Source organism: Paralichthys olivaceus, chromosome 1, assembly GCF_024713975.1.
Source record: "Paralichthys olivaceus isolate ysfri-2021 chromosome 1, ASM2471397v2, whole genome shotgun sequence".
Taxonomy (NCBI): domain Eukaryota; kingdom Metazoa; phylum Chordata; class Actinopteri; order Pleuronectiformes; family Paralichthyidae; genus Paralichthys; species Paralichthys olivaceus.
In genome coordinates, this window is record NC_091093.1 from 17,403,779 (window position 1) to 17,430,703 (window position 26,925).

Sequence of the window (26,925 nt, forward strand, 5' to 3'; positions counted from 1 at the left end):
ATTTTTTCTGTCCAGGCATTCTTATCACATTATTTTTTTCTCATCATATCAGTCTAATGGATTTTTATTGTGACTTTATATATTTTTTAAAGTACCTCTATTTCTAACTATGTGGGTTTTTTTTACACATTATACGGGGATAACTTTCACTTTGTATCAGCTTCTCAGAATTATCCACAATTACAAAATGTAATCTCCTCACCCAGGTATTGAAGCCTTGAGTGGATGATCTTTATGATATTTTCTTTGACACCCTCCCTGGTTTCTTTGACATCCCTTGTTTTGTATCTCCATTTGGTTGGTGCTTGTACATTGTCTTCATCAGCCCTTTGATATCCTTTGTTTTATCTTATCTTTTCTCATAAATGTATCTTTAATTTCGCCTAGTTGTTGCTTATGGCTATCCGATTTGTACTTATAAGTACTTATACATGTATAATGGGAACCTATTGTCCATTTAGAGGCATTTTTAGAGGTTAACCTAAACAGTAATATGTTACCCTGATGCGCTATTGTCCTCATATTAACTTTCCTTTCTTGATGGCAGGCAGTTTCCCTGATGTTGGAGGTATGCAGTCTTTTGTAATTAGTGAAATGGAAACAGGCAGTGGGTCTGAGAGCCTGATAGTTTCTTCTATCTGATTGGACAATTACAAGGGGGTGTAGCCTATGTGTTTGAATGTCCTTTGTCTCACCGTTTACCAGATGAAGGTCCACAGGACCAAAATGTGATGTTAAAATCGATAGGTACACAGGCCTTGTGATATGTGGTGTTGAGTATAATTCTATAAAAGCAAAGGAATGAAAATGCCCATCAGCAGAGTTCCTCCTTTCTCTATCCCACATGATTCCAGTACCTTTACACAGACTATAATCAGTTTCTTCTGTTGCTGTTTGATCTCGAAAGACATTCAGCTTCTCCATCCTAGTTTTGTCACACCTACCTCAAGTAGTTCTACTGTCTCAAACTAGTTATTCACAATAAGTAAGATTTTGTCTTGTGTTGTACAGCAACTGTGATTTATTATTCCTGCTAAAAACTTATTTTGGTCCCAATTCTTATGTAATGTCTGATCAGGAATCCAAGTAGATGTTCCTCTGTAGACATCCCTCATTACTTCCCTATATCAGTTTGCATTTATTTTAAATGGGGACACATTTTTTTGAGTATGTTGAACATTTGACATTGAATATTTGGATATACTTATTTCAGTATTGTGTGACTAATTATGATAGTGGAAGAAATAAATGTATGGGTTATATGGTTTCCAGCAACAACATTTTACTCATCATCTTGAATAACCATTTTTTGCAGCCTGGATAGTGATAATTTATGTATACATACAAATTTTGTGCTTTTGCCTTTATGCTTCTCAATGCCATATGTCTGGCCTATTTAATCAGATACTTTGCTGTTGTCCTCTGATTATTATCATTATGACTTATTTGAATTTTAGGTTTTGCAGATTGTTTTCATAACCAATCAGTCAACTGATGATTTTTTAAAAATCATTCATTGATTTATGTTGTGTTAGTAAACAAGGAAACATGCCTGTCACAGTTTCCCAGATCAAGATCATTTCTCATTATGACTAAGAACCACCGCAAACATACAGTATTGTACATAAAGCAGTTTAAATTAGCTACACCTCAGCTCCATCAATGAAATGCTGCTTAAACATTGACCCATTAATATGAATCTATGTGTGTGTGTGTCTGTTTGATTTTCCTTTCATTCTTGGTCTGGTCTGTATGAATCCCCCTTGTTTGTTTTTCAACATTTATATTATCTTCGTCAACGTGGTGTGATCTATGCGACTGTGTGGAATTTGTGTAAATTACAATAAATATAAAATAAATTAAAACAAATTCATTCTAACTGTCGCAAAGTGTCGCAAAGTCGCTGTCGGCTGACGGCGAGTTGGCGCCCCCGTGCGGCGCTCAGGGCAACGACGAGCGCTGTGGCCGTGAGCCGTATCCAGCAGAACGACGACCTGCTGGGTAAACAAGGCAGGAATGGGAGCTTCGTCGAGGGCTAATAGTGAGACTCTTCTCTCTTGTCAAAAACATACATGGTAGCGACGTCGCAGCGGCTCTTACGGTGTGATAGAACAGCCGCGCGAGTCAAAATGGCTGAGTATAATCGGGTATTTGCTGAGTGAGGAGGAGCTAGCCTCTGCGTTAGCTTAGCTCGTAGCTAGCAGGGCCCGCTGCTGCTGCTGCTGCCGTCGCCTCTCGGCTCAGCTCGGGACGCTGTTGTCAGTTTCACTCTGCCGCTGCCTCCCCGGGACTCCTGCGGTTTCTCTACGGGCCCGTGTAGTCGCTGCTCGGCGTTACGTTCGGATCACTGCCCCGGTTTCAACGTTTGTCATTATTGTTCCCACACAGGATTTCACCTCCCATGTTCGGAAAAGGACGGTGACACATTCTGAAAAAAGGACTCGGAGCCAGGTACGTGCTGTCTTTGTTGTCTTCTGTCTGGAGTGTGTCAGGCGAGCTGGCTACTTGGTCCACTCTGCTTCCTTCTCGTTCCGTATTGAAACACTCGCAACGAGAGTTCGTAACATTTGATTTTTCCACATTTTAATGGCCTCTCCGTCAACGTGAATCGCTTTGGCCTCAGTCACATCAGCGGCGTTTGTGGGGCACAGTCGGACAGACAGCTGCTGCTCCGCTTATTGTGATTGTTAAACGTTGTAGAAAACTATGCCCAGCACCAGTCACAGGCTCGATGCTGTCCAGATAAACATGTAGCTGTGTTTATTGTCTGATCTGAGAGCCTGGTGGTGGTTTTTCACAGGCTGAAAGCACAGTGGGCATCGCTAGCAGCAGCTCAGTCGTACATCTTGAATTGCTTTACTCCATTTCTGCTACACCATATATTTCCTTCTACAGGTTGTTCACATCGGTTCTGTTGGACTTACACACATGATCTCTCCTTCATCGTTATTGAGAAATCTGTATTATCCAGCCTTGATGCATGGGGATGTGTTTTTTTCTTCCTTCAGGGCTGTCCTCTGAGGCCCCTGGATTCATGCATGTCATTGCGCAGCTCTCTCTGTGGCATCTGAAGGACTCTCATACTCATGTATTTAGAAACAGGAAGACAAGTATTGCATGTGTTATCAATAGTAGTGTCCATAAATTCACTGTTTCACTGAATCTGTAGAAAAACATCCCCATGCAACATCAATGACATCAGAGCCATTTACATAAAGTTACAGCTTCAGGTCAAGTGAAATCTAGCACATTATTCTGAAATAATCCATGAAGGAAGAATGCAATGTCTTGTGTTTTCGCACTCCATCACATAGGTACACCATGAACACACTAGTGTACAGTTAACCTGCAGCAAACACTACCACAAATGTGGTCAAATTTGCACTCAAATGGAAAGTGAATGTAGATTTGTTTTCAAATTTGCTCACAGCTGACAAGTAAAAAAATGTCTTATTAAAATATCTTTGCTATGGTGTAGATAAAATCTCATAGGGACTTTGACACTCCTCAATTTTATTAAAGAAATATTTCAAATCAGTGTGAGGAAGTAAGACACCAACGTTTCTTAAAGCTTCCTGATGTTTCTTCATTTGTGTATTCTCAGCAAACAATTTGGATGAGACTAATAAAGCATTGATTTTCTTCTGCTGTGCTGCATCCCTTGTTCTTCCAGGTGGCAACATAGAAAGAACCAGTACACTATCTTTTTAATCACTTGCTGAAGTAATAGTACCGTGATTATGTTTTCTGATTACGTCATATCAAGAAGTGTATTCAGCTTCTTGCTCCGGGTGTTATCACCAATTGCATTCAGTGTGTAAGCCTCCCCTTGTGTCATTTACCCATCTGTCGCTATCATACAGTCACTGAAAATGGCTGGAAACATGTCACCCTGTGTGATTAATTTCACAGTAATGGCTTCAATAGAGATATCCACAACAATTTTGATAACTCCCACTTGAATCATATATGTTCTTTGCAGCTACATGAACTCTGTGAGTGTTTCTTGGCTAAGACACTCAATCGCAATGTTCAAACTGATTGGTGGTCAGTATTGGGGTTCATGTTTTTTAGAATCCTTTAATTAATCAGTATTAGTCATATAAATCTTGATAGCACACCATTGATAATGATCTTTGGTATTATACTATAATAATTTTCTTGTACCATTTACCTAAATCCTTATTTCTTAATGTACAACAATACAATAGCTTGTCCATTATAACAGTGTGAGTTGTTGTTGGATATAATATATATTGTAAGAAAGCAGCAGGTTATTGGTATAACTGAAGAGTACATTTGAAAGCAGTGATCAGTAATATCCAAAATTGAGTCACTACATTAAAAGCTTCAATGTTACATTACAGACCTTTTCTTTCTTGCCAATTTAGAAGTGCAGTCACTCAGTGTTGTAACCCCTCTCAATGCTAACACCACTGCTGGTTTACAGTGGGGGTATTCAGCCATGTGGCCTCTGAAGACTTATGAAATCATAATATCGACTTTTAGTTGCATTATTATGAAGTTGGCAAAATGTTGGTAGTGCTGGCATGTGGTGTTGCGCTGGGAGACATTACCCTGCTGTTAAAATTGTCCCACTGCAATGTGCTGAAAAGATTCTCTTTCTCTTAGCAGTTGCACACAAATACAGAAATGTCCCCGTGTCAAGAGATAAACATGAGTTGAGATTTAATTGTGGATATTACCTATGACATGATCCTGTTTTTATTTAATCTGTTTCATAAGTTACCTGGAATAAACAGTAACTATTGACTCAGCCTCATTTTTAACTCAGCCTATGTGTGTTTATTTTCTGTCTTTAATCAACAGCCAGGTCAATTTGTCCTAACAAACAGAAGGACTGGAAGTAGATGAACATAGTGTTGCCCCACATTTAACACAATGTTGTTAAAGGCATATTTTACGTGTTTTCAGGTCAGTGTGTTGTAGATTGAACAGTAAAATCCTCAGGGAAAGATCAGAAATAAATTTTCAGTTTAAGATAAAAAAGCTTATTCTTCTATAGGTGATCTATTAATTGATTATGCTAAATGCAGATCTGATTTAGCCTAATTTATCCTTGACATTTGAATGGAGCATTGCTTGTTTCATTTGAGTTTAGTTATCAAACAATTCCTTTCAAATATGTATTCAATGGTCATAATGGAATAGTCTTAGATCATTGATTATTAGATGATAACACTGTTTTGGTTTTGGTTTGTTCTGTAAAACTGATCTTGATATTCCACAACTCCTTTGAATTTCGTCACTGACGTAATGATCTGTCCTTTTCCCCTCGTGAGGATAGACCTGCCACCATGAAGAGTGAGGTGCCATCTGAGGCCCCGAGCAGACAGGAGCATCTGAAGGAGCCACTGGTCAACCCAGAGCCAATGGAGGCGGCCAAGAGCTTCCCTGACAACATGGAGGTGATTGGAAAGGCAGGCAGTGAATTTGAAACCATGTGTGAGTCCAGGCATCGGCCCTTGAGGGACACAGGAACTCACAGAGACTCAGAACGCAGCCTCCCTGGACGAAGAAAAAGAAAAGGCCAACAGGCAGGGCCATCAGACTGCTCACTGAAGGAGGGCCACATCAGTGAGAGCTCGCTGACCCCTCAGCGTCCGAGGGTAGAACTTTTACAGCACCCCAGTGAGGATGAACATAATCACGATTCCTCTTTTAGTGACTGTGCTTCCTCCCCTTCCTCGAGCTTGCGATTTGGGGACTCGGACACTATCAGTTCAGAGGACGATGGGGAAACTGGAGCGACAGGGGGCCAAAACAAGGCTCCTGCCCTGACAACAGGAGGAGCCACTGGACACAGCTTGCGCCCTGTTCTGGGTCGAACTCGGGGGAATCGCTCTCATAAGTGGCTGCGGTCTGAGGCTGAGCCAGTGCTTCTGAAGAGGCCATGTATGAACAGCCGACGGCCTCTGCATAGGAAACGTTTTGTGAAAACAACTCCTGGAGGGGGTCAACGGACTCAAAAGCAAAAGGAGCGACTATTACTGCAGAGGAAGAAACGTGAAGTGATTGCACGTAGGAAGTATGCTCTTCTCCATAGCACCAGTAGTTCCAGCGGGGAGCTAAGTAGTGACTCGTCTACCCCCTCGTCTACCGAAGCAGAAGATGAGCTGTATGTAGATGTCAGCAGCACCAGCAGCCAGGCCAACAGTGCTACTGTAGCCACAGGTAATTACAAACCCTGACCCCAGTACTGGTGTGTCTTTGTTTTAGATTGTAATCTTTCCATTGTATCTAACATATGTTAATATACGGCATTAGGGTGTGTTAATGTAAGCTAGGTCATATTGTTAAAAGAACTGTAAACATGGAGAGCAAATATATAGTGTCGTCATTGCAATGTGATCACAAGAAGACTTAGAAACAGAAGACCGCTAGCTTGGTCATGGCACATACATATACAGCTCAGAGGATGTCAGTCTAAATCTCTCAATTACTTTGTTGGCTAGAGCCATGCTCATTTTCTTATTTCACTATTGGGTTGGTCAAGTTGACTGGGCTGAATTTTTGTTTTACACTGCACATGTCTGTCATCAGGGAAAACACGCAATAACCATGTGCGTCAGGGACAGGATTACACAAAGTCAGTGCAGCATATATTATTTGCATTGGGCTTGGGTTGGGTTTGGACACAAAAAACAGAATGCCTGTCAGGTCAGGCTTAGTTAATTCTCTCTCCGGCTTGGACAGGACAGAAAAATGGGAGCCAGGCTACACTCATGCTACACGCCCGAGTAATGAAGGCGATCATTTCTTTAGTATAAACACCACAAGAATCTAAATAAAACTTTTTTTTTATTGAATCACGAATCATCATGACAGTAAGAATCAGATTATTAATCAAATCACGAGGTTCCCACACATACATCAGAAGACCCACCTTGCATAGTGTTTGCAAAGTACTTGACAGGATATAAAATATTGGATAGAAAATGGCGCTTATCTGCCCCATGTGAAGGTTATAAACCTTTATTATAGCTTTTGCACTTTTCATAAACGTGATAAATGTTGCAGCTTGCATGAGAATATAGTCTGTGTTGCTTCTGCACCACTGATAAAGGAACATCTACTCCCCTGTGCCTCTCAGGACCCCCTTACCTGGCAGGCTGTAATGGAAAGTGCTGCCCTCTGTACTTGTTTGAGCAACAGTTTTATGTAGCTCCTAAATCTAAACCATCACTTTCTGCTCTCATTCTCAGCGAATATCTCAGCCCACTATGCACATGAAGGGCACCTTCTACTGCCTTATCCAAAATGTTTCAGCGTTTACAACAGGATTCAGTGTATCCTGTGAAAAAGCCCCACCTTTACTGCGTCTCGTTGTTTTCCTCGTGTAGCCGTTTAGCCTCAGCAATATTTTTTTGCTGTGACCCTGAGGGAGAATGGAAAGTTAGTTGTTATGCCTCTATGGTGGGAGGCAAGTGGGAGAAAACTCAGTTGCTGTTGAGTGTTAGCCTTTGCATAGAAACAGCCAGTCTCACAGGGAAAACAAGGCATGTGTTTACAGCAGGGGAAAGCAAGTGATGAAACCTGCCTTCATCACACGCGAACTCCAGAGTTAGAGTAGGTGTGTGATATAGCCAGGAAACCGGTTAATCCTACCTTTATCCTACACTCAACAGAGGATATTAAAATGTGAATCAACAATCTCTTTGAAAGGTCACAACTGGATTGTTGTTAATATAAAAGGAATTCTACTCATTTTACTCTGTTGAAACATCATCTTACAATCATCTGATCAAGTTGCTACCTACGTTGGATTTGAGAGGACATTTGTCTTATGTTATTAAATTGTGTTAGGAAATAGTAGTAGATGTTGTTTACCTGACCAAACACTACACATATTTGTTACACCTCTCCACCAACTTGAAAGGTGTTGTTGTTTGTGTAACCACATGAAGACCACACGAGTGCCAGGCAGCGAGACTTGCAGAGGGTGCTAAGCAGCAGTTCTCAGGAGACATTGGAATAGAAATCACTGTGGGGATTTGTGGACTGATGTGCACAAAAACACAACCTGCACTACTGAAGGGAAAAACTTAAATCTGAACACTAAACAACAAAACTGCAACACAAATAAATGCTGCAAGCCATACAAGCTTTCACAGACCAGATACATTTAGCTCAATTCTGGATGAAGCGAAACACAATATTGATTCACTGTCATCATAGCGTTAGCAATAAACAAATCTATTAAAAAGGTGTCAGGTCTTATAGGTTAATGCATTTGTCTTGAATGCAGATTCACACAGTATTTACATGTTAGGCATGAGAATGTTGGAGAGTATTTGGAAAGTTGAGTCATATATCAGATGCATGAGTCAGCAACACTCACTAACGCTGAGAAAATGTGACAATAATTAGAAACATGCTTGAAACTGTCGCAAAAGTAACAAATGTTCAGTGTCTGGGTCTATATGCTGCATAATCATCACTAGTGGGAACTAATGATAGATGAACGCCTTGGCCTCACCCTAAAATGATCCTGTAGATTAACTTGTGCATTCAGATATATTCAGGGAGGCATTGCCCTCATTGCTCTCCCATGGCACTGGCACAGTCTCCACTGTGAAGGCTGAGGAGAATGATGTATTTGTCTCAAATTAGTTTGCTATGACTAACGCGTGTGATGAACTAAGCCCAATGTTTATGAGGTGGACGGCAATAATATACGTGCAGTAGGTTTATTATATACAGGCATATTCATTATTGCTAGGTTCTGGCACTATAAGTAAAGTGAGGATTCCCACTTTGTCTTTAAAACTGCACCAATTGTCCATTCAACACTGCGTTTTTCGGTGAACATTGCAGGTAGCTTATTGAAGAAGTTGTCAGTTCTTCTGTGGAGGAAGACTTTCTCTGTAACTGTCTCTTCATGTATTCCATGATGTTAAGATCAGGGCGCTGCAGGACTCCTTGTTGTGAAGATAGTTCTTGATGACTCAGGTTGTATGTTTGGGGTTGTTGTTGCTGCAGAATGAATTTGGCACATATGAAGGACACACAGTTTTTTTTTGGTGAGGCTAGAGAATAGAAGTACATCTCGATGGTCTTATAATGTTGTTGTCCCATACACAGAAAGGCTTGTGTTTTTTTTGTTTTTTGTTTTCAAACTATTCTCAGATTATATTGTGTACACCAGAGCTATATACTAACTTCCTCTGATGTATTCAGGTGCTTTAGATGAGGATGTGGTGGTGATTGAGGCAACTCCCGCTCCAGCCCCTGCTGTCCCTGCAAATGAGGAGATCAACGTCACGTCAACAGACAGCGAGGTGGAGATAGTCACTGTCGGAGATGGTTTCAGGTAGGCACCTCGGCTCTTGTGGCCACGCTTTGCATTTATGTGTTTGATGGTAAGACTAACCCTCAGGAAATATTCATGTGTGCTGTGTGCTTCATAGTTCACCATAATTTCATGATGTAAGGGAAGGTAATGTTGTCCTGTAGCTCAGATACAGTAGATAAATAATATTAGATTTTTTTTTCTCTTGTTTGTGTGAATGGTAAGTGTAAGTTTTTTGATTGTGTTTTTATGCTCCCAAAGCAGCTAGTATTAGTATGAGTTTACTGAAGACCTCATTTGGTCATTCGGTTTCATAGGTTGGTTCAGTTGTGTGTTATTTACCTGATGTGTAGTTTTCTTAATTATGTTATCTACAATCTAACAAGACAAGCATTTTGGCATATTTATGGCATCATAACACCATATTTAACATTCCTGCTACTCTCTGTACTTAATACAACTGAATTTCCAGCTGTTATTACTTAGATGTTTTCCTGTTTCTGTCATCAGACAATGGAACAAGAATGAAAAAGTGACTAACGTGTTGAGTAGCTGAACATAATCAGCAGTCACTTCCAAGCCATTTCCAAGCTGCTATGCTGCACAGCTAAAATACTTTTTTTTAATATAACATAAATCTCTTTTGTTTCATTTTTGCATCTAATCAAATTGTTATTAATACCAAGTTGGACAATGCAATTACTGTAAGTTTCAGTTCCATGCAGAGGAGAGCAGAATAACTGAGTCTTACTATGTGATGAGCAGAAACGTGACAAGGCTGAGGATTGGGTATCAAAGTGAAAATTGAAGCGTCTTATGCCAAAACGGAACCTGATAACATTGATGGGGGATATCTTTGTGTGAGGAAGGTGGCAGCACTTGGTTGTAACACTTCTTAATGACACACACACACACACACACACACCTTCAAGTGCACAACAGGAGTGAGAATGCTTGCAGCAAAGTCTAACGTTAAAGATCACAGTTAGCGCTCGACAGATATTGAGCTGACGCGTGTCTTTTCTTGTAAATTGTCAGAAGTAATCGGCAACACCTGTGTTGTTATTAGTTTATTACCTGGTGGTAAATTTTCCATGCTTTGGCAGCCATAGCTTTTATAAACTTTGGGTTCCAGTAAAACAAAAACTGAACAGTAGACTGATGACAGACGAGTTCATTTGCAGAGCTATACATCAAACTTGAGCCCAATCGAAAAGTATCTGAAATGTGTCATTGCTTGTCGGAACATTCTTCACTCACAAGTAGTCAGGTCTGTAGGAGCCTGGGGCTGAGGAAAAGCTTCTCATCTCATTTTCATCTCATCTTTGCAGGACTCCTCAAACAAAAACAATCCCCTTCCCCTCTTCTACATAGGCAATGCTGTTTATATGTTGTAAAAAGTATCTACTTTTGGTGCAGATGTGCACTTTCTATTGCAGTAACACTCACACAGCACCGTACCTACAGCTGAGCAGCGCACAGGACTGGCCTGCATACTGTTTATGAAATGCAGAAGTTAGGGTTGGTGATATGGGTTGGGCGTTCTCATGAGCATGTCACTCTTTTGATTGCACCCATGAGCAAGCAACTAACGGAAGCAGTGTGTGCAGCAATATTCATGCAACCAGATGAGTGTTTGGAACAGTGGATGATGGTGCAAGAGAGGTCACAAGGTTTATATGCACCTTATAAATTATATTTAATCTATGAAGACTATCTGCATATTGAATTGTTGACAGTTTTTTGTGATGCTCTGTGTTTTTTTTTTTAAGTAGTATATCATGAGAGCAGGAAGTTGTTTATCCTTTTTGTTCTTAGACCTTCTATTTTCAGGATAGGCAATGATGATAAATTCTGTTTTGCCACTTCAGTCATTTATATTTATAATTATAGGCCAGCTGGATAATGTTTTAGATTATGTAATGCCTTAATCTTATTAAAACATTAGCTAGTGTGTGGCCATTGGCTGTGATGGTGTGTGCATGCAGGTGCATCCTTAATGACACAAAATGAGAAACTGCAGCTGAATGTTTCGTACAGCTAATGCAAATTATGTTTGCTGACGATTATTACTGTTAGAGCTTAGTAAACCTGTAACGACCCCCCCACCACAATGTTTCACTGTACACAACATCATATGCCAATCCAGTAGACATTACCCAAAAACATACTGACTGTCGGACAGAATGTTCATAATTAGTTTTCTCACAGATGGATGGCTTGAGGACATTAGGTAACTGGAATGGCACTCAGTAGATCAAGTAACTCCACCAGGGCCAAACAATCCTACACAGCTCTGTCAAGATGTTAGTGAAGAAATATAAAAGCAAAAAGAACTGTGCATTAATTCTTGAAAAATGTATGAAAATGTTGAAAATTCTCATACATTACAGCCTCATGTTATTAAATGGGAACAATTTTATTAGATTTTTAGAAAATAAACAGTATTTTGCGCAGTGTGATGTGTGACAATTAACATCCATTTTACACTTTACACTTAATGCTAAATACATTCATCTGTAACTGGTTATATGAGGGAGTTGAATGAGGTCTTCTCAGCTGATGATCTATGAATTGGAACATAACACTTTCAGAGGAACTGCTTAATATATACAGTGTGAGAGCAATACATTTACAAAATATATTTCCCACCACCTTTACGTCAATTCACTTAATTTTCCTCAATCCACTGAAAATCTTATTTCCTCATCTGCATAATATGACTTCCTGTCTTAGAACTTCCCTTATTCCTTGTGTACATGAATAATCAGTTACATTTACAAACCTCTGCCTTTCTAGTACCTTTCCCTCTTTGCCCACTTTATATGAGTGTATCAGTAGTATTTGAAAATAGTTCCCCAGAAACAATTCCACTAAGGAATGCCATGGCCTCCTGTCTAATCTGCCTGTTTTCCTGACTTCCAAAGATGTCCTGGCTCGCTAGAGAATGTAGAGATGAGCCTCACTAACTGGGGGGGATGGGCAGCAGTGGAGCAGGAGGGTGGAGAATCAAAGGCCAACAGAATGAGCAATGAAATCTTTGTTTACGCTGTCGATGCACCAATTGGTGAATGTGTTTTTGTGTGTAGTTTATTTCAACATAGTTATGCATTTGCGCACACACAAAACACACACACATACTGTGTCATGGACCTGGCTTTTTATTATAGTTTAATCAAGTATTTATCATTTACTGGGTCATTGTTTGTTGTATGCTGCCTCTGATCTTATCCATTTAGTTTTGACTATGTGCAAATACCATGTTCAATGGGGTTTTTGCGTTCTCTTGTATAAGCCAGCTTTACAGTGCAAAGATTGGCCTTCTTTGGTTCAATACAAATCCCTTAACAGTTATATGAACAAATAAAGCTTTTACTTAAGTGTTTTCCTTTGGTGTTTTGTATGGAGTATAATAAGTATTTATCATAATATCTGTGAATACAAGAGTGGCAGTCAGGGGAAGTTGTGGCTCAAAGGCTTGGAAAGGATTTAAACAGCCTCTCTTTATTCACAGCTTCATTCCTAAAAAATGTGGGAATTCAAACACCAGCAGCTTAGGGACATGCAGCAAAATGTTACTGGAATTGGGGTAAAGCCATCATTTTGAACCTGCTCCTCTCACATAGCTCAGAGTCATGCTATCTTTAATTTGAACTGCAGGGTGTTATTTATTTGTTCATGCCACCCCACACTTTGCTCACTTGTAAAGCAGTGCATTAGGAGAACATTCCAGTGCTTTAACAGTGCACTGTGGGGTGTGTTTGGCAACTGCTTTACCCAGAGCGCAGTCAGTTACAATAAACAAGGATTGTGTAGCTGATATGGATCAATTTGAAAAGGCCCTGATCACTCTCTGCCCTGATTCTGCAGCTCAGCTCAGGACACACACAGTCGTGGGATCACAAGTAGTGAATACTCAACAAGCACAACAGGGCACCTTAAGAGGTCTTATAGAGTCAATGTCTGGGCAGGTTGTTTTGGAGGCACACAGAGGACCAACAGCATTTTTGGCTGGGATTTTTCAGTGTATTATATATTTTTGGCATATAAGGTTCCCAGGAAAAATGTAGAGTATCAACATAAAGAGCTTTCATACCACCTCTGTATTTTCTTCTATCCACTAATTACAGAAATCTCTGTCTTGTCAAGTCAAACTCAATGCTTTTGTACGTGTTTTGTTTACCATTTACATTGTGCTATCCTTCACCTGCTTGATCTCCTCCTTTTTAACTCCCAAACTCCCAGCCTTGGTTGCCCTTCTCAGATCCCAGGGGGTACTTGTCTCACATCACATCATTTTGGCACAACCACCCATTCCCATAGTTTTCATGTTTATAATGTACTGTTTTCCTCTTGGTTGCCCCTCCACACTCAGGGGGTCATGGTGGTAAACAGATATTTACAAAATAATCCCAGGTCTACTTAATTAGATACTCATCCCTAGTGGGTAGTCCTGCTCCCTGGGAACAACCCAGAGCTGAGGAGCCTGGCCAATTAGATCACACAACAACCACCACACGTCCCCCTCTGCATACCACCCTCATCCGTGTGTGATTTGTGTACAGTCACGTGTGTGTGTGTGTGTGTGTGTGTGTGTGTGTGTGTGTGTGTGTGTGTGTTTGTGTGTGTGTGTGTGTGTGTGTGTGTGTGTGTGTGCGTGCGTGCAAGTAAGCATTTGTAGATTTCACATTTGTGTATCCAGACAGATGATAAGCAACTTCCTTAATCCCATTTTCATAGCTGTGCAGTGTGTCTCATAGGACACTCTCATAGGATTACACCTTTTAGTATAATCTTGATTTGTAGCAACATTTTTGTTCATTTTTCGAGTGACTGAAATACTTTTGAACACACTAGTCGCAAAATACACAAATTTAACTGATTTAGTTACAAGTCAAGAGCTCATATCATAAAGGTAGAATAGTAAAATAGAAATATTATATTATACGTTATCTATCTGAATTTGGTCTGTGGGACATCCATGCAGCCACAGAGAGAAAAAACAACTCACTTCATCCCAAAAAGGATTCATTGAATCACTTGATATTTTTATGTATCTATGATTTCATCAGTAAGAATCAGTGAGCTTGTCTTTAATATACTTTGACATAAACAGCTCTGCGGTCAATAAGGCTGTGCTGTTGGCACTCAGACATACAGCCTTTTCCCTTTGCTCCTTTGTATTTTTCAAAATCACCCAGGGAGTAGCAGTAAAGTCCCTGAGTAGCAGATCTCCATGGTATCCAGGTTTACGGCACTCCCATTCAGTCTCTTATCGGCTGTCCCTCAAGGCTCATCCCTCCTCCCTCTGATCACCTGCCTTTACGGCACTGTGGGGAAATACAACTATTCCCTGGCTTCTCACTCCAGTCTCAGAGAGCAACGGTTACAGCCACAGAAGCCTTTGAGAGAAGAAAATTAAAAGGAGGAAAAAAAAAAGGGCAGAAGCCAGGGCGGGAGAGGTGCAGAGCATAGACTTAGAAGTGGAGAGGAAAAGGAAAACGTGGAATGAATAGTCAGGTTTCGAAGGAAGTGTTAGGGTTGTCATGGATACAGCTGACAGCATTTCTGACACAGACTATAAACACGTTTTATTACTTGATCAGTTGTGATACAAGAGAAAACAAAACACATTTATAAACATGTACATACATGATTTGAAAATGTTTTACCATCCTAAACAGTTGTCATTGAACACACAAGTCTTAGCAGGTAGTCCATTTCAGCTCGGATATGTCTTTATGCACTTAAGTGCTGTTGTATCACGACTAATGTGCTTACATATAATAAACAAAGGTTGTCTAAGTCATCATATAAGTATCATATCAATCCCCTTTTTACACACTGAAGGGTCTTCATGTGAGAGTTCTTACAACCAGCCCCCAAGTAAAATGTCCAGAGAATGTCCGAGTGAGCCCATGTGAGAATAAAGCAGGATGATGTCTGAAAAATTTACAGTGAGCGAGTGGCTGCGTAAAACTGAAAAAACTGAAAAACAAGAATACATAAACTCTGGAGGAAAAAGATGTGACATACACGTAGACGTAACAGACATTGTCAACTTCAGAAGAATACCACAGCAGAATTTATATATCATGTCCTGTACCCAGCCACCACCCCTCACCTGAGTGTTCCAGACATTTTTTGACAATCTCCTGCTGCTGTGTTCTTCACATGTGAAGGAAAAGCCCGGAGAAAGTCCAGACCGTATCGTCCAGACATTTTGCATAACTGAAAATGGTGTAAGAGACTGCAGTTAAAAACTACAATACATACTGGGTTCTAAAAGCAGATCTGAATGCTTTTATCAGAATTGTCTACCCCTACTCCACGCATACTTTTGCAGCAGCGGACTTCTCTAAGCAGCCACTGTCCTGGAAACAAGAGTCTGGCCCTGGCAAAGTGAATGCTGCACAGTTGAGCTGTTAGGATTTTCCTGCTGGTTTGGTGTAATTGATTTTTTTTCACGTCTGTGTATCTACAGGTCACGCTCAGTGGGAGGTCTTGGCAGGATTTGGGCTAATAGTTGCTCTCAGAATCGCCTCCAGGAGCCACGAGGACGTCACAGACTCTCCACTGTTATCCAACCACTGCGCCAGAATGCTGGGGAGGTTGTGGATCTCACTGTTGATGAAGACGGTAAGAATGAACTGCGAAAGTCCTCCATCCAAGTACATTTTCACCATGTCTGACCAAATGTTGACTAAACTTTTTAGTTTTACTTTTCTAGTAAAAAAATAAATAATTCTAGTAATGAAAAAGCACACACCATTACTCTGTGATGCTTTCTTAAAGCAAACTACTCATAAAATCACAGTAACTATTCATCTGCGATCTGACAGTCAAATTAGTATCTCAAAGATGTAAATCATGGTCCATGTATTCAAACAATCTAATTGAAGACATAAATGTTGAGAGAGGGAGGTGTAACTTACAACTTAGCAACTAGAATCATGTTTCACCCTGGATTTAAAATATATATTGTCGCTTATTAACCATTAACCTGAAGCTGTACCATATCCATTGCATTTCTTATAACAGTAAACAAGTGTGTTTATTTCTGTAAAAGCAGGCTGTTTTGTGACCTTAGGTGTTTATGTGACTGAAGTCTAACGTCAGTCTCTTTATCAGCCCACACCCATGATGGACGGAAAAACTGTGGAGCATTGAGTATTAGTATATTTGCATTTGTCAGAAGAACGAGGGGGAAATTAATTTGTGAATATGAAAAGCAGGGGGAGCTCACACACTGGAATGCTAATAAGCTCTGCTCTTCTCCTCGGCTGCTAAATTTCTGCAGACCCACATTCTCCAGCCTACGTGAGGATAATAGTGTCAGGATAGATTTTAGAAATGTGAAAATTCTACATGTTTATCTACAAATTAACAACTGTAACATCTTCTTGTTTTTCTTATGATTTCATCAAGTGTCATTGAGTGTCTAATTAAAACCGAACGTTGCATAACATCCTAACATGTCACTGATTTTAGGATAAACTGTAAAACTAAACACACACTAAGACCTCAGACCCCTTTAACTGTAGTGACTGTTGATGTTATAGTGAAATGTTTACAGATTTTCTGGATCATTAATTCTCATTTCTGTCACTAATTCGAGACTTGCCTGTAGTTTGTGTGCTCTTTTATTTCCTTATTTTTTATGCACAGACTCTGGCGAAATGATTCTTGTATCTCTCACAAACACTCGTTACTAATCCTCCATTCCCCACTGACTCCTTTTTTAAATGATTTGCCAGTCCCGGCGCTAACATCCCTGAATGAATGTACATATGCATGTTTGTGTATGACATGAACAGTTTCAACTTTACACATACCCTCTTTTACACCAAAGTTGGTGGGTTTACCGGTAGATCTGCTAAAAAAAGACTTTTGACTCCTTTTCCCATTGTCAGTAGAGGACTTTTCCTTTATGGTTTCCTGATATGTGTTTGACATCACAAACTTTCCAGAAACTGAGAAGCTCTCTCAGTGTCTCTCTCAGTGTCTACTGTGCTCAGATAGTGGCAGAGAGTGTACAGTCTTCGTTGGGTAAAAAACTGCTGCTCCACCTATGTGCCAGGCAACAGCGGCTTTCATGTGTGATTGCAGATATACAAATTACTTGAACCAGTCATTAAATAGATTTTAAACCTCCAGATCCCTTCTGCAAAGTCTGTGTAATATCCTCCTGAGCTGATGTGCAAACAGATAAAGGGCTGAAACTGGTTGATATTATACGTAATGTAAATACACTGCAATAATGTCAGGAAGGTTAATCGGCATATTAAAGTTTAAATTACATTCTCAATTTTACACATTCACCACATAGTCCAGCCACAAACTAGGTTTTGACAGAATCTCCTGTGGGCCTTTTTTTCTCCCTAGATCTGTCAGTTGTGCCAACAACCTCCGGCGGCATTCACCCTCAAACAGTCAGGTCATCGTCGTCATCATCTTCCCATCATGCCTCTACCTCAGAGCTCAATGATGCCCCAGGCCCTTCTACTAGCTGCCCAGGGTCAATACCTGAAAGTATGCACACACAGAGGCCAAGTGGCTCTTCTCGTACAGCCACAGAGGGTAAGACAGGACAAGGCATGTTGAAACCAGCTGCTGTAGACCACTTTATTTCAGCTGGTTAACTCAGAGGCATCTTGGCTCTGAGGTTACTTCATTTTAGCTGCTGATATTATGACCTGTATTTCTCTTCTATTTCTACTGTCTTATCTGAAAGTTTTCCTAATCATACTCCTGATTCTTATAGATGACAGCAGACCAGGTTTGTCAGGTACGGCAGGAGAGAACACAGGCACGGCCATGCCCAGACTCCCATCCTGCTGTCAGCAGCACTCCCCGTGTGGAGGCCCCTCTCCTGGTCACCTGTCCCTCAGCCACTCCCATTCAAGCTGCTTGCAGGCGTCGGCATCTCAGCAGACCAGCGGATCGCAGCATAGCCACAGTCACAGCAATGCTCACCACTTCCTCCACCATGTCCATCACCCAGCACCCCAGCCACCAGGGACTCTGCCCTTTCAAGAGGCCAGTTGCCCTGTGGAGAGGCCCACTGCTCTGCCTGCTCCCTGCGCTGGAGTCAGCAGTAGTAACAGCAGTAGTAGCAGCAGCAACACAGGCCACTTCCATGACCAGGTATACCTATCCTTCATTTAACACCTACATACTGAAGTTGTACAGTAGTTTTTGATTCATAACGTTAGAAGTTATTTCTTTTGGTTGAAAATAGACTTGGTAGAGTGCAGACCTCCACCAATTAGGTGTAATAAGTATTATTAAAGTCGATTAAATCACTGAGATTAAGTAAAGGGGACACAACTTTAATAAGACTGATCTTGATCCAATTATTTAATGTATAAGTTTATTGTTTAAAACACACCTACATGTATTAGAAATCCCAACTAAACACTTAATGGCACCAACAAAAATGTTTTGAACGTGATTAAAACTCGAATTAGTGAGTCCGCCACACATCCTTGGCAGAAGTCTGAACTCTACTGAGCACATTCTCTAGCTTTTTTATTTAGTCAAATTAGATTTGAAATTAGATACAGTTAATGGGAACAGACTTGTGGTATTCAGTATTGGTGTTGAGCTATTTACGCAGGAATCAACACTAACATCTTGAAAGAGCAACAGTGAAAAGTAGATTTCATTGTACATTTGAAGCCTGGGAAAATGTTCCCTGAAGGAAACTTTAGATTCATTTCACATTCTACAGGGGAACATTGTCCCTCTTCTTTCTAAAACCTCTCTGCCTTTCTCCCACAGCAAACTCTGCCAGTGGATCTGAGCAACAGCAGTGTTCGTGGTGGTGCAAACAGTGGGGCGAGTTTCCATGGCAGCACCTCGGCCTTTGACCCGTGCTGCCCAGGCTCCACCTCGCGGCCTCCCACTTACGTTTCTCAGGCCACCCCTGGGCCCAGCCAGCCAGCCGTGGTGGACTCGTTCAGCTCCCCCATGGTGGCTCAGCCCCAGCCACAAACACAGCCCCAGCCCTGCAGACATTACATCCACCCCTCCTGTGAGTACATTGCCTTTATGCAGTTCAGGAAACAAGTCAGTCACCTCTGGTTTCTCAGAATTTTTCAAATCATGATGTCACTGCCACATTTGGAAAAACCCCTCATTAGTGGTACTAGTGTACTTGGGAAAATTGTCTGCTGACACCTACACTCTTAAATCCCAATGCTAATAGTAATGAACACAGACTGATGCTAAATGTCCCAAGTGCTGTGGGAACTGTTCCAGGCAGAATTAGTTAAATGCTCATTCTACTCAGAATGGCTCAGTATGGAGAGTAAAGCAGAGTGACAAGCCTTTCATGTGAATCATTTGTGGAACATTTATTAATTGGATGAGCCACAAGTCAACTTAAACCGCTATGTTGTTTTTTTGTTCTTCAGAAAACTGTTATTTGAATTGCAACGCAAAAAAACCTGTTACAAACGTTTTAACATGTGACATGATGATTACTGCTGATACATTTTAAATATTTTCTTTAAGGTCAGGTGACCTTCTATAGTTTATTGACAGCAAACATGCAAACACCAAAATCTTAATAATCTCATAAACATCATTTCCTGTGTGGCCAAAGTCTGATAGAACTAAAATTGAATAATAAAGAAATCTCAAGCCCGAGACAGAAACATGTGAGATATGTTTTTTCATTACACTGAGCATGAGCACTGTACTTTATTTTCAGTGCCATAAAAATGAATCATTGCCTTTTTAAATACATGAGCATGTATTCATAACCCATTTTTAAAAAATCACCCTTTATGCCTTTAGTGAGAACAAACAGGCTCAGAGCTGAAATCCTTAGACAGGCTGAAGAATTCATAAATTATTGACTTTTTTGAATTTAACTGAGATTTGTTTATAACAACAAAAATGAAGAATATCAGCAGCCTTATTGTTTTGTGTTTAAAAACATTATTTTATTCTTTCCTCTTACCCAGATGGTTCTCTAGCACGCTCACTGCATCATCAGCCCTCCTCCGCCTGCCCTCACTCCCATGGGAACCCCCAGCTTACACCTCAGCCGGCTCCACAAGGCGATTATGTCATCCCCCACTCTGTCACCTTTCATCCGCCACTGCCATCTCACCCTCCAGGCCATGCTGTGCCCCCTGCCCCTCCCCCTCCTCTGTCTGGCCACCACCTCTCTAGTTCAAGTGCCCCACTGGCCCAGCACCTGCCTACAGACCACCAGACCCTGCCGCACCATATGCCGGCACTGGGGACCTCTGTGCAGAGGCTCCATCAGCACGAGATGCTGCAGAGGATGGAGGTCCAGAGGCGCAGGATGATGCAGCACCCCACGTGAGTATTTCGGAGTTTTCATATTTCTGTTGAAGAAACTCCAGCTGTGATCCACCTCTGTGTCAAACTGAAATTTTGATTTCCTTGCAGACGAGCACATGAACGACCGCCTCCACACCCGCACAGAATGCACCCCAACTACGGCCATGGACACCACATCCATGTGCCACAAACTATGTCTTCCCATCCTCGCCAGCCCGAGCAGAGAACAGCATGGTCAGTATCAGACATACAATTATTACAGATGTTTAATGCAGAGCTATGATTCCTTGGTTTTATTTCTAGGTCTGGTAGAGATAACTAATTACTCTTTATGTTTTTATCAACAGGGAGCTTGGCATTGAGGCTGGAGTAACTATGGCACCATACCCTTCAGGGCACCTGCACTCCCACTTGCCCCACTACCACCCTCCCCCCAGACTGCACCACTTCCCGATTCCCTTCATGGTGAGCAGCACACATGCATACATTAGCATAAATGAGAGACTCACTTTTATATGAAGTCTAGCTGAGATTAATGGTGCTGGCTTCTTATTTATAACATCAGTTATTTCAAGGATGGTTTGGTGAACCAGATGAATAATGCATTAGCAATTAATAGTGGCTCATCAGGCATTTCAAATGCACACTTAACAAATCCAGAAGCCTCGAGTCAGATACTGCGCAAATATATAGTCGACAGTTTTGTGACAGTTTTTTTCACGGTCACCCTCAAACAACATAACATCAGTGCTCTTCCATAGTTGCTTCTTCTTTGAAGCATCAAAGCAAGTGCATATGAAGTCAGGCTGCAGCTCAAAGTTCCCAGATGTTTTGAGTGGATCCAGTTAATCACAACATGCATGCTCAGAAGCAGCTGGTAGCAAAGTGGAACCCAAGAATTAGTGAATTTTGATGAACTCAGCAGATGAGTTTTAATTATAGTTTGTCTGTGACCTTCATCGTTACATATGTGCCATGTGAACACTTGTTCCTCTCATACAAACAATACCAACATTACAAAGAAGTTCCTCTTTTTTCAGCTGTTCTCTTTTATGAGATGTAGTTAAACCAAATGTAAGCCCCTCGAAAAATGTACACATCCCTCTCTCCATGAGAAACATCCTTCCAGGCTCTGCTACTTACACAAGTATAAATACAGTTATATGCCTAGTCAAAGTACTCATTTTATTTTGAACCCTGTTAAAAGAAATAGACCTGTGTGGTTAGCATGTACAGAAGTCTTGTGTCTCAGAAGGACTAAGTATTTTTATGAAACAGTGTTTTCTCTGTTTTAAAAGTAATGTGTTGTGCATGTTTTCTTTTCTCCCTCATAGCACACTGGCATATCTGATGTGACTTACCCGCACATTCGGTACATCTCATCTGGCTTTGGAAGAACTTATGAGGTTAGGACTGTTTTTGATTGTTTGAAATAATAGTGTTGCTGCTGTGTGTGCTTCGGGAACACATAAAACAAATAAGTAAGTCATTATTACTGTCACCATTAGTTAAGTTATATATATAGAACACATTCTGGAACTGGATGAACAGTGTTCACAAAGAAAGAAGAAAAAAATAAAATTCTGCACACAGTTTCACATACTAGCTTTTCAGCCTCCAGTTGAACTTGTCATATAACTCTGTGAAACTAGTAGATATGTTCAGATACCATTTTCCCCTTCTGTCTCTGATAACACAAGATTGGACCAAGTCTCAACATTTCCTGGAGCAAGAGACTGAACCTCAAATTAACATTAATATATGTGTATGTGACAAATGAAATTTGCTTTGGGCAGCTGTTTCTGCTACGTGAATGTAATTTAATATCAGTTTCCTGTTTTGAGCTGGGCATGCAATAATGTTTAAATTTTGCTGATATATTGTTTTTCCAGTGACTTGACACCTGAATGCAACAATCTCTGACAGAGCTCAGGACAGACGGGTGTTAATGTGATCACTGATGTTTTTAAAAATATAACTAACTGTCAGGCTGTTTTAGACACCGCTACGTTTGTCAGGATTATTGATTATTGTCTCATTGCGTTTTTCTTCATTGATTTCCATCAGGACCTGCTGCATTTAGAGGAACGACTGGGGACTGTGAACCGAGGAGCCTCTCAGGGAACCATAGAGAGGTGCACTTACCCACACAAGTACAAAAAGGTGAGGACCTGTGAGAATGTGTGTTCAGCTTTGTGCTGTGTATAGTGTTCAATGTATTTTACAGAAACTGTATGTAGATGTGCATGACTGTTGCAGTTTATTCTGGGACAGAGTGCGTAGTGGTCTTTTGTGCTCTTTTCAAACATGATGTTTTGCCAACATTTAGAAAATACTGTAGTGTCTTTTACCAGAGATTGCAGCTGTGACGACATTGTTGGGGAAAAGTTTCCTTAGAGGTTTCCAAATGTATCTAAATAAGCAATCTAACACCCTGCCACCCAATACAGAAGGTGTTGGAGAGAGACATTGACCAACAGTTAACCCCTGAAGCTTGGGCATCTATTGGGAAAAATATGCACGCAACCCCAGAATCGGTGAGAAATAATGAACAAATCAATTTGGAATCATGTCTCTGCTCACATGTACAGTAGATGTTAGTGTTAGTCTTGTGGGTCAGGGAATTCGGCTAATAACTTTGATTTGAATAACTTTATTTGTTTAGTATAGAAACAGTTTTCAGGACAAAATGACCATTCTCTCTGTCCCCAAAGAATGTAATGTTTTTGTTGAAATGCTTTTTCTAAGTATAGTTACCTCTTCATGAGCAATATTTCTATTTTCATACAAGTGTAAAACATGTATTTTTAATGTTACCGCAGTGTTTAGTTGAGCAGTTTAATATTGATTTAATATGATTATAAACAATATGTAATGAGTCTGTACTCATCGATGCTGCACATCAAAAGTCATGTGTCCAAACGTTTCTCCCAAACAGAGGAAGCTGCATGGTAAGCAAGACGAAGACGAGGGGGCAGATGAAGACACGGAAGAAAAATGCACCATCTGTCTGTCAATATTAGAGGAGGGGGAGGACGTCAGGTAAATGACTCCCCTCTTGGGTGTGTTCAATTACACTTTGTGGGGTGTGCCTGTGTGTGTTTGTGTGTAAGTCTTTAAACACAGACATATGGGGTGGCAGGTGTAGCTGTTCTGTTTTGCACCATCTCCAGAGATATATTTTTGAAAAACCCAGAGGTATATTAATCAGCAGAAAACCCCAGAGTGCCTCAAAATTACCGACCTCAAGGAATTGTATTTTGGCACACTCTCCGGTTTTTAGAGAGGATTTTCTGCCCTCTGTTGGTGTAAAAGGTGATGATGAATGTCAACATTTCAGTTTGCTTAATGTTTCACTGTCCTTAAACCACAAAGATTTGACTGATTTTGAATATGTATCAAATGGTTCGGTCATATCCTGGTAAATCCAGGTCAGCAGCGATCACATTTTACTGTGACCATTTCCCACAAACAGACCAAATATGTTGGACTTAAATACTTTGTGTTTAGGCTTTTTTAGGCTCAGGCTCCGTCAATCAGTCGTGTTGGTCAAAACTGTGCAAATAGTTTATTGTTAGATGTGCCAGGGACTACAGGGTTTTTACTGCAGGGGGATTGTGTGTGCGTGTGTTTGCGTGTGTGCATTTCAGAGGGATGATGTCATTGTTGGTCTTGGTCTTATGGGATTTGGGGAAAGTAATAAAAATATAGTCTTTCACCTGCATATTTAAACTAACAGGGTCTAAGTAAATTATTATTATTACTATTCTGCAATGGTAAAGGAAGTGAAGACATGATAATAAAAAGAGCAGAGAGCAGCAGGTAGACAGGATGAAGAGCTGGATCGCACTACGTCCTGCTTAACGTAGAAGTGAGCCACACCATATATGTAGGTTTATAAAAAGATGTGTGTTTCAGTTTTTACCACTCCTCATCTCTCCTGGCCTTTGTTCTTCCCTGCAGGCGTCTACCATGTATGCACCTCTTCCATCAGCTCTGTGTGGATCAGTGGCTCCTCACCAATAAGAAGTGCCCCATCTGCAGAGTGGACATCGAGGCGCAGTTGTCTGCCGAGAGTTGATGCTGTTTTTCTAACAACCCCCTTTTGTTCAAAGTTTATTTTGAGATCATATGAATTATCTCTTCAGTACTGCAGTCAACCAAAGATGGCATGAATTACCTGTGCAGCTCCACTTTGAGAAAATAAAAAAAAAACATCTGACATAAACGCATTGAGCCTAGAGTGCCAGCTATTACATATTACTACAACAGCTAGAATTCTCCATTAAGGGTTTAAGATTTTATTGTATTTATAAAGCTTTTATGTAGCTTTTGATTGTTTCCTCAAGTGTCATTTTTGTTTTTGTTTCTCTGCATGTTTCCTTGCAATGCATTTCTTTGCACATATAACGTGGGCTTAACACGGCCTAACAATTTGCAGGTGAGGATAGCTGCTCTAGTAAAGATGCATTTCTGTAAACTCAATGCCTTGCTTTACTAGAATAGAATGTCAGCCTCCAGTTTGAAAAAAAAAACATTGCAGGATTCATTTTACCGATCATTGTATTGATTAGTTTATGTTTAGAAGATGTGGATTGTTAGTGAAAGATGTTTTTTAAGTAAATCAAGACATTCCTAACTAGGGAAATATGTTAACAGATCAGCTGCTGTATTAGTGCACACCCAGTATTTCTAGAGTGGAAATAAACTCCAATGTTCACCTCACTCCCAGAATATGCACATGCTTTGCTACGATGACACCTCCCCCTCCATCACCTTCATTTGACGAGAACACCGTTAGCACCACCATCATGTATTTTAGAGAACAAGAAAAAGAATGTCACATCCCTCTCTTGACTGTTCTTTCTAAACCGAGCGTTTTTTTGGGGAATCTGCTGTGAATCTTTTCTTAATTTAGTCGGGGGGGGGGGTTCTCCCCCTGCAGACAGGCCTGTTACAGTTTACTCGATCTCGGTAAGATGATCTCAGGGCTGTGTGTGTGAGTGTAAAGACATTTCGCATGAGCCTGCAACCTGGGGTCATTTTTGTCGACTTGATACTGGCAGTGGTGTGGACTTTGATTTCCAGTGTGTGTTCAGAGGGAAATACACAGCTCAATGTGGGATTAATATTTACTGTTTGTTCTCGCACTTCAAACCATTTTTATCCACCTGCCCTTTTGTCTCTCTGTGGTCGAGCAGCAGCGTCCGCCTCGGCTGCTGAGGAAAAGAAAAACACTAATACTGTTGACTAACTCACTCGCATAGACTTGCACAAGAGAGAAAAAGGTAGGAGAATAGTAGTGAATATGACAGTGCGCTGAGGCCATGTATTTCCACTCTGATGAATATGACAAAAAAGAAGAAAAAAACAACAATATTTTGAATGGAGTGTTGAAATGCAGTACTTAAAGCAGGTATCCATGCATTCATTGACTTAAAGGCACCAGGATCATATTCTGTGGGATTTATATTAGTTTTAAAAAATAATAAACTTGGATAACTCTTGATTCCTTTCCTTGGTGTCCTCTTTGAAACGCAGATGTTTGAGTGAATGTTGGTGTTTTATGATTTAATATTTTTTCATTTTATTTAGTAAATACACAATTTAAATACATTCTCATCTTACATTTTATCAAATAAGTACTGAAAATATTTGAAGAAAAGTAATATGTACAAATACAAAATATATATAGTATATATATAGCTATATAGCCTACTTCAATAAATCGGACTTTACTCAAACGATAAGTGATTTGCCTTCAAGTTTTACTATAGTGTAAAAACCTAAACTGCAGTCAACACATTCATATTGAAATAAAACTAATTGTGATTTGTAATTTTCAATCACAAGTCTTTTGTTTATGGCCAATAAAACCAAAGCTAAATCAGAAATTCAGCAATTTTTTGCAAATGTATCAAAAGTAAGACTGAAATATCACAACGATATCAAACTGTTCGGATGTTTTCTATATGTATCTATGTGTAGATTTTATTTGAGCAAGGCTGCAACGAAATGTAACAGGAAATTCAAGCTGTGAAAATGTTCCAAATGCTGTATGTCGCTCATCAAATGTACAATATTATCACACTAGTGATAATATATCTCTGTAAATGATTTGATTCACACTGAACACGACTCTGGAGATAAATAGATTAACAGGAAATGAAAAGTAGGACGAACTTCTGAGATGTAATAAAGGCTGAAGGTCACATACAGTTAAACCATTTCCTTCTGCTCATGATCATTAAAACTAGCTCATAACCCCCCTTGGTCTGTCCATGAGGGTTCTG

The 26,925-nt window shown here is 40.4% G+C and overlaps 1 protein-coding gene across 3 annotated transcripts; it reads left to right on the plus strand.

The window, feature by feature from the left end:
• Positions 1 to 1,910: 1,910 nt before the first annotated feature.
• Positions 1,911 to 26,141, plus strand: rnf111 (ring finger protein 111). Of its 3 annotated transcripts, XM_020098841.2 has the most exons (16): positions 1,911 to 2,041; positions 2,389 to 2,451; positions 5,309 to 6,195; positions 9,202 to 9,334; positions 15,798 to 15,952; positions 17,699 to 17,893; positions 18,078 to 18,460; positions 19,097 to 19,349; positions 20,287 to 20,650; positions 20,741 to 20,866; positions 20,980 to 21,097; positions 21,967 to 22,038; positions 22,700 to 22,795; positions 23,083 to 23,169; positions 23,571 to 23,674; positions 24,596 to 26,141. In XM_020098841.2, the coding sequence occupies exons 3-16, from the start codon at positions 5,319 to 5,321 to the stop codon at positions 24,711 to 24,713; spliced, it is 3,081 nt and encodes a 1,026-aa protein (XP_019954400.2). In that variant the 5' UTR covers positions 1,911 to 2,041; positions 2,389 to 2,451; positions 5,309 to 5,318; the 3' UTR covers positions 24,714 to 26,141. The 3 variants fall into 3 exon arrangements, with proteins under 3 accessions (XP_019954400.2, XP_019954402.2, XP_019954401.2); XM_020098843.2 differs by lacking the exon at positions 23,083 to 23,169; XM_020098842.2 differs by having other exon boundaries at positions 1,923 to 2,451.
• The last annotated feature ends 784 nt before the right edge of the window (positions 26,142 to 26,925 follow it).